Source organism: Fulmarus glacialis, unplaced genomic scaffold (genome assembly GCF_000690835.1).
Source record: "Fulmarus glacialis isolate BGI_N327 unplaced genomic scaffold, ASM69083v1 scaffold7531, whole genome shotgun sequence".
Classification (NCBI taxonomy): Eukaryota; Metazoa; Chordata; class Aves; order Procellariiformes; family Procellariidae; genus Fulmarus; species Fulmarus glacialis.
Genome location: NW_009190793.1, coordinates 6,427 through 14,923, shown reverse-complemented (window position 1 = coordinate 14,923; position 8,497 = coordinate 6,427). Strand labels below are relative to the sequence as shown.

Below are 8,497 nucleotides of genomic sequence, written 5' to 3'. Positions count from 1 at the left end.
GCCGTGGCCCTGCTCCCCTGCGCCCTCCTCCCGGGTCCCGAGCTCCACCATCCCCCGGTCGCTGTGGCCAAGGCAGCCCCCAGCCTGCACAACCCCAACCGGTCCTGCCTTGCTGGTGAACACCGGGCACCTCTCCCCCCGTTCACCGAGGCACTCGGGAAGCCGCCTGGGTGGCCGTGCCCGCCTGTTGCCCCTCCAGCGGAGCTCGGGTTCCTTCTAGTTGTCTAGAGGAGGCCTTAACCTAACGGTCAGTCATCGTGCTGCAGAATCGTTTATTAAAACCTACAGGTCTGTTTTCTTCTGAGCAGAATAGAAGCCTTCTTTTAATTCGGTTTATTATCACTACGTAGAAAAGTGACCCATACTTCAGAAATTACTTCACAGTGTAGGTTTTTGTCGTGTCCCAAGGGAAATGTTAGTAGTGTGTATCCTTGTGACTAATACTCTTCCTGACTTGAACCAGTAACCAAAAATGTGAAGCCTTACAGACTGTATCAGCTAGGAGAAAAAAACAGCGGTTAAGTCAGGTACTTTTAAAAGCTGTAATCATCTTTGGGAAAAAGCCTACCTCTGGCTACAGCCCTAAAGTTCTTTAGCTGGAGTTGGCCAAAAGCATGATCTCTTGGTGCCTTTAAGGTTCCTGTATGCCTGTTTGCTGTCCCGTGATTATTTGCTGAGTGCCCAGTAAAGCTCCTCTGTCTGAATCGATCAGATTCCTGAAAGAATTGTGTGTACCTTTGCCTGTAGTAGGAGTAACTTGCTCGCGGTGTTTTGTTAGAATACTTCACAAATGAATGCAGTTGGAATAGTCAAAGCTTCAGGTGTTGATAAATTGTCATTGCTTCCGTTAATGCATTCAGGGCTGTGAGCTGTGAGGGCTGTGGTTCATGGTCTCCGTCACATACAGCTGCAGTGGCGAAATCCAGCTGGAATTAAGGATTGGAATCTTGAATGTCTGCACTTCAGTTTTTCCTGGCTTGTTTTAATGTCCTATGGTATCTTGTATTTTTGGTAGCTGATGAGTAGCTTTTTGTTGCTTTTTTACATGTGAATTTAATAGTAAGCAGGAGCAGTGACTGGAATGTCACTTGGCTAGATGACCCAGTCAGCCAATGTACTACATCTGTTTTTCAGAATGTAATAGTCAATTGTCAATGTTTTTCCCCAAAGTACTGTACATCTCTGCAAATGTGGTAGCAGTGCAGTGTTCACAGGAGCTGCTGTAGAAATACTTCTACGGATAAAATATTTGCATGTGATTCTCTTAATACCCATAAAGTCCTGCAAACGGTAGGGTTAATTTTCTGCCTTTTGCAAGATTTGGGAAAAAACCTCAAAAACAAAGAAACAAAACCCCCAAAATTTAAATCAGGAGTGAGGCTCTATTTAATCAGTTGCTTGACAGGTGTTGTTTGATTTCTTTATTTTGAAGCTGAAAAATAAATTATGAAGGCAATACAATATTACTGTTTTTTTTTTTCCCCAGATATTCTGATCGCTATGGCAGCCACAAGAAATGTAATGAGAGCTGTCAGAGTTTTTGAATTTGGTGGCCCTGAAGTGCTTAAACTCCAGTCAGATGTTTTAATTCCTGATCCAAAAGAAAATCAGGTATATATGAGTTCTGTGAACTGAAATAATGATATTGCATGATAATAGGTACACTCAGAACAGAATGAAGAATACAAACCAAAACTTTTCATCTTGAATATGTAGTTTTTGATCAGTGTATTCATACTACCCGAGACATCACGTTTAACAAATGTGGGCTTTTTCCTCTTATATGGGCTACATACTCCATATAAAGGATTTCCTGAAAATAGCTTCAGTTCAGCACTAATTTTTGCTGACTCCATTTAAGAATTTAGCTAAAATGCCATGATACTGTGCTGTGAATTCAAGTTCTAAATCTTTTAAATTATTGCTTAAGAAGCATCTTTTCTTTTAGGTGTTAATTAAAGTCCATGCCTGTGGGGTAAATCCTGTCGAGACATATATTCGTTCTGGAAATTATGCTAGAAAACCAGCTTTACCCTATACTCCTGGCTCAGATGTGGCTGGTGTAATAGAAGGTGTTGGGGAACATGTGACTGCATTCAAGGTATTTATGCATTGGGTTTTAATTCATTATTGTTTACGTATCCTCTTTGTGTGATTGCTATACTACTGTTCCTGTTTTTATTGCTTATAATCATGTAATCTATTTGGGGGGGAAAATCACCTTCAGTGACTAGTAAAAGCATGCAGCCAAATCACACTGGCAATCCAGTTCTGCAGATTGAACTGTAGGGAAGTCTTTAATGCTGTTGACCTCGAAGAGTTAAAAGGTCTCAGAAGCAGCACTTCAGTTTGTCTGCTTAAAGCAATGATATCAGGCGTCCAAAAATTGTGGTTCAGAACTATTTTTATGGCATTGCAGAAATATTTGAAGTTGGATGCTTCCTGTTTGAGGTAATAATTTCACACAGAACTGAAAAATTTTCTGTAAAGTTTTTTTTGGGAAATGGAAATAGCTTTTATTTTACTGACTTATAAAACCCCATGAATTACATATTTGTTGTTAAAACTGTTCAAATACTTTGTTACTCCAGTCTAGTAATTTTATTTAGATTTTCTCAGGGGAAAAGTCTTGGGACAGGAGAAGGCAGTTATCAGTTTGCTAAAAGATACCTATGAAATTTATTTAGTTTTTAAATCTGTTCTTCCTTTCAAGTCACTAGACTGTTGGTCTCAGACAAACATAAAAAATGTAGTTGAAATGGTGTTGGAATTTCCTGACTTGGAATTTATGTAACTATTGTGGGAGAGATGAGAGATTTGCTTATCTAGAGAGAAGAATCACGTTTATTCATATTTTTTTATCAGTAGTTTGCTGTATCTGCTCTGTGTGCTTTTTGTTTCTTATGGAAATGGTGATGCTTTTTGCTTGAATGAAGGAGAGAGATGATGAGATCAGTATGTGCCACAGACAGAGGTCCTGAAAATGCTGAGTAGCCAAGCCCGTTCATTTGCATACTCATAATGCTTGAGAAACAGCGATGCTGATATGCAGGCCTCTGCACAGCAGTTAATACCCGGTGTCTGCAAACCGAACTGACATAGTCCACACGCTGTGTATTTATTGAGATCAACATGCAAATAGTAGAAAAAGCAGAGCTCAGCAGCTGTGAATGTTAACGGGTACCGAGGTTGTTCTGCGAGCGGGCTTGCACAAGGTTGGACGCTGGCCTGGACCATGGCAGCTGGCGCTGCGCTCCCTCAGCAGGACTGAGGCACCTACGCGCACGCACATCCAGCACGCTGCCGGGCGGTGCATTTCCTGCATCGCCTACGGAATTGCTGGCTTGAGTATCCCCTGTTGAGGAATAGCAGCAATACTTAGTTACCTAGGGTGTATTAAGAGTATGTCTTTTTTCCACGTTTAAACAAAAATAATTGAGAAATGTTTCTTTTGTGTTTGTAAAAGCTTTTGAGGTTTTGCATTTGGAATCTGTGGATGGAATTCTTTATGTTCAGGTTCATTAAGGTTAATATTAATGAGACAGTAGGTTTGTGTGTTACACTGTAGAGCGGGGGTTATAATTATGACACTTAAATCTAAGTATATGAAATTATATGGTTTGTGTTGCATTGATTGTATGTATTAGCATTTATAAAACTCTTCTCTGTGACAAATATAACTGGTTATTTTTAATAGGAGAGCTGTTAGAAATAGCCTAAACTTCTGAGAACTGGTTCTTAATGTATATTAAGGGAAAACTAAGGGAGATGATTAATTTCTCTATTTTCTTTCTCTCCTTTCTAGAAAGGTGACAGGGTTTTTACCATTGGTACGATCTCTGGAGGATATGCAGATTATGCAGTTGCTGCAGCTAATAGAGTCTTTCCTTTGTCGGATAAATTGGACTTCAGGCAAGGAGCAGCGATTGGAATACCCTACTTCACTGCTTATCGCGCTCTTTTCCAAAAGTAAGGTGCCAAATTTAAGTTTGTGCATTTTGCTTTTGAGTATTTAAAATACTGAAGCCCATATTTTCATTGTCCTGTAAAATGGGGGGAGATCAATGAGTGGGAAATGTTTAAAACACTTAAGTTAAATCTGTTATACTGATGGAATTGTCAGATAATGGTTGCCTAGAAGCTAGTGACTGCATTTTCCTGTTAAGTATTTCTTCTTAAGAGAACAGACCTGGAAAGGCTTCTTCGATAAGTATCATGTAATAAAATGTCTAACTCTCTCTCACTGGTATTTTAGCTAGGGAAGAAAAACAAGAATAGTTCTAATTTCTTAATTAAGCGGACAATGTGCTGTAGAGCAGACCCACCTCTTTTCTTCGTGAGCCTCTCTGCCAGAGAGACTCTGTGCACAGTCCTGTCTGTTGCCGCAGGACAGTACGACGAGTAACAGCCAGACTTCCCTGTCAGCTAGGTGAGAGCTTAGGACTGGAAACCTGGTTTAGTTTGCTAGAACAAATGATTAGGACTAATGTGGTTTATTTTAAGATCTGTAACAGGTGAAGATCTTGAACTGAGGTTCAGTAGCAGACTGTTACTTGCTGCTAGTTTCATGTTGACATAATTGCGTATTACTTAAATTCATAAAGGGTATGGTTTATTTTGCCTCCTTGTTTTCCCAACGAGGCTGATTATACCTGTTTAGCCATAACATAAATTGGAAATAATACTGTGTGAAAGATGAGATTTGATGTCAGTATGTGCAATCTGGTGCCTAATGATTATGTACTGCAATCATAATGCCAGTATTTTCTGTTTTTCCATTCAGAGGGCGTGCCAAAGCAGGGGAGAGTGTGCTAGTGCATGGTGCAAGTGGGGGAGTAAGTATTTTGAGAAGGCAAGTTGTAAGAAATGCTGCTTTCTGTCCTTGTATCTGCTTTTGTCTGTGATATGATTTATGGTCACATTTATATCAATTAATGGATTAACAAAGTTAGGTTTTTATTTCAGACACTTTAGGATACTTTTTTCTTAGAGCAAACCCTGTTATTCCAAATAACTATGAAACTGCACGAGTGATTGTGTAAGGCCCCTAATACAGAGGGTCACATAATAAACACATTGCTGCGGTTGGAAGTTGGTCTGGGAGCTTTATAACTGGTCTTCCTGAGATAAAACTAATAGCAGAAAGCTGTAATTTTAAAATATGTACATGTTGTTCTCAGTTCTCTGAGTAGTAATCACTGGTGCATAGCAACTATGCGTTTCTGGGATATTTTTACCTATTAGCTAACAGCTAGCTGCACAAGGAGAGATACTGGAATATATAAATTCATGACTGAATACTATGTGAAATTGAACGTACTGTTTTCTTTGGTTTTACCTGACAAGCTAACTTTAGATCTCTTTCACACAACATTCTAGTTTAACTTATCCTGCATACTCTGCACTTTGTTGCTCAGCTTCTGCTGATGCACCAAACAGCTGTTATAAACGGGCAAAGTTTCCTTAATTATTTGGTAGGCAGCAGAAAGGTGGTTATGACAGTCTCATATGAGGAGGAATTCAGATCTCATTCTAAGATACTAGAATGACATTCAGCATCGTAACATGTTTTTTTTTCTTAAACTAAACGTAGCGTTTCTATTCTTACTTATTTTATATTTCTTGAAAAGTATATTGCCTTTGGTTTGTGGAAGCATATAATGCAAATCTGTTGTTCTGTGGACTTGTAACCTTTGTTATAGGAATACTTGTAAAAGCAGTGAGATAGGTATAGGTATGAAGCACATGCTGAAGAGAAAAGATGGTTTATGCTGCATCGTTTCTTTCAAGTGATGTTGACTTCCATAGTGATTCTTAAGAATGTCCCTCCTTTTGAATTTTTCTCTGAAAATCAGTCTGGCCATGATGTGTTTGAATTAACGGTGTTTGTTTTTTGATTTAGTTGAAAACTGATGATCTGCTATTGAGAAAACAAGGTCACATTTGGCAAACAGTTTGGGTAGATCCTGGCCAGACAGATGGTCATGGTAGATTTTTTCGAGAAGCCTGTCTGTTTATTTTGTGTGTTATTCATACATACAAATTCAAATAGCAGAGCCAAAAAAATGGAGTTTTTATGGTCGTCTTTGTTTGTGTATTTATTTATTTGTTTGTTCCCTGCCCCAAAATATAAAAACGTGCATATCCTTAACATATCCTGGAGGAGGCATCCAGCTGTACGGTTGGTACAGTGGGCTGCCGAACCTGTCGCCTCAGGAGGCTCACCAGCTGGGACTGAATCCCGGGGAGGCATTGTACCTGTTGGCTGTTCCCTTGCTTTGCTTTCGCATTCTGTTGCTGTGACACAAAGCAAACCCAAGAGATGGCATCGGTATGCCTCAAGTGATCATTGGCTCCGACGTCAGGTTTTTATGAAGGCATCCCTTGCCTCTAAACATCCTCTGGAGTGCAAACCTGGTATGAGACACTGAGCATTTGGTTTCTAAAGATATCATTTAATCTGTTTGTGAAAGGTGTGAAAGTAGTGTTAATGAAACTTGTGCTTGCAGATTTTCTTTGCAGTATATAATGCTGGTATCAATAGCAGGCAATTCTGTCAAGAGAATTTCCTTGGCTTTGTATCAAATATATGGCCCAACTTTAACAGCTAGACAACATTCTACATGGATTTATATAAAATGCTGATAGCTATTAAAAAAACCACAAAAGTTTACTATGCCTCTGTAAATATTTTTTCTTTTTTTTAAAGATTATTTGGCTATCTTTAAGATTCAAATTACTTATTATGGCTAAAAAAAAAATGTTACCAGGCCAGCTTTTTAAATGGGTGAGTTCCAAGTTGCTGGTAGAATATATAAAATTTGAAGTGCTAAGAGAGAAAGAGAAAAAAGACTTTTTTTTTCTTTTCCTTTTTTTTTTCTTTTCCTTTTTTTTTTTTTGCCTCAGGTGGGAATAGCAACATGTCAGATTGCCAGAGCTTGTGGTTTAAAGGTTTTGGGTACAGCAGGAACTGAGGAAGGCATGAACATGGTTCTGAGAAATGGTGCTCACCAAGCATTTAATCACAGAGAAGCTAATTACATTGATAAAATTAAGGTAAGCATGTATCAGGGCTAGATGATGCAGTATGTATTTTTCTTACTAACAAAATGTAAACAGTTGTTTGCAGAAGTTTTTTAAAGTAGATTTATGTAGGAGCAATAGTGTACTGCTGTTTTCATTTCTACACAAAGAAAAACTTTTCCAGGCTGGAAACGCTGAGCTTTCTTCACAGGCAATGGCATTTACAAACTCTTGCGTTCCGGCAAATTCCAATGTGGTAGCATATCATAATTCAGCATATCAAAATATGCTAAAATTAAACTTACTAGCTGTCAGCCTTAGTACAAAGGCTGTATTTAAAATTTAAACAATAAAGTGTAAAATGTATGTTATCTGTAGCATATGAAATAAACAGTGGTAACCCGAGCACTAACTGGAGTGATTTAAATAACATATTATGTCCTGTATAGGAATACACAGGGATGGAAGGAGTTGATATAATAATAGAAATGCTCTCTAACATCAATCTTGCTACTGACTTGCAACTGTTGTCCTATGCAGGACGGGTGATGGTAAGTATTTTTTGTCACTGACTTTAGTTTGTGCATTTAGCAATGCAATTCAACACTTACAACCTGAACTATGTTTTCACTTGTTTGTAACAGGTTGTGGGCTGTAGAGGTCCTATTGAGATAAATCCAAGAGACACTATGAGTAAAGAATCTAGCATAATTGGAGTTAGTCTGTTTCTTGCAACTGAGGTAAGAAACATTTTTATTTTAAAGAATGTTTTGTTGGCTTATTTCAATACCTTTCTATTTCCAGTTAAAATCGTTTGTAGGGATGAAAGCGTAATTTCACTGTAATTTGTTTGTTCATTCCTTTACATTTTGATTTAATCTCAGAACATCATAAAATATTTTTGGGTTGTGAAATTTGGTTTAACACTTGCATAAATAGTCAATACTTTTCTAAAATGTAAAGATCTTGTGGTAAATGCTGTCTTTATTACATGCAGGAGGAGAGGCATGAATGTGCAGCAGCACTCCTTGATGGCATAGAAGCTGGCTGGCTGAAACCAATTGTAGGCTCTGAATATCCACTGGAGAAAGCAGTTAAGGCTCATGAAGACATTATTCATAGCAGTGGTGCTCGAGGAAAGATGGTGCTCCTTCCATGAAGTCTTTTTCCATATATTTTGTAGCTGTTCTAACTGCACCTTTGCTTACATGATTCATTGAATGTATGTTATAAACCATACTTTTGATCAGGTTTGACAGTAACAGCAAATGCTAACTTACATTAATTAATTATATTAATTAATTAACCATCTATTTTCTTTTTGTAATAAGCAGAGTTGCGTATACTTTAAAGTAATTTTTGTAGCTTTTTTGGCTGATGTGGAAATAAATTTTCTCTGCTGGTGTTGCCTTGTGATGGAGGGGAAACTAATAAATAAGATCGAATTTGATATCACGCTCTATGTGAAGTTGAG

The 8,497-nt window shown here is 38.2% G+C and overlaps 1 protein-coding gene across 1 annotated transcript; it reads left to right on the top strand.

Moving 5' to 3' along the window:
• The first annotated feature begins 1,500 nt into the window (after positions 1-1,500).
• CRYZ (crystallin, zeta (quinone reductase)) lies at positions 1,501-8,182 on the top strand. The gene is made up of 8 exons (XM_009586426.1): positions 1,501-1,611; positions 1,949-2,101; positions 3,806-3,969; positions 4,784-4,835; positions 6,907-7,056; positions 7,473-7,574; positions 7,668-7,763; positions 8,021-8,182. Exons 1-8 carry the CDS (start codon positions 1,501-1,503, stop codon positions 8,180-8,182), a joined length of 990 nt encoding a protein of 329 aa, XP_009584721.1.
• Positions 8,183-8,497: the final 315 nt, after the last annotated feature.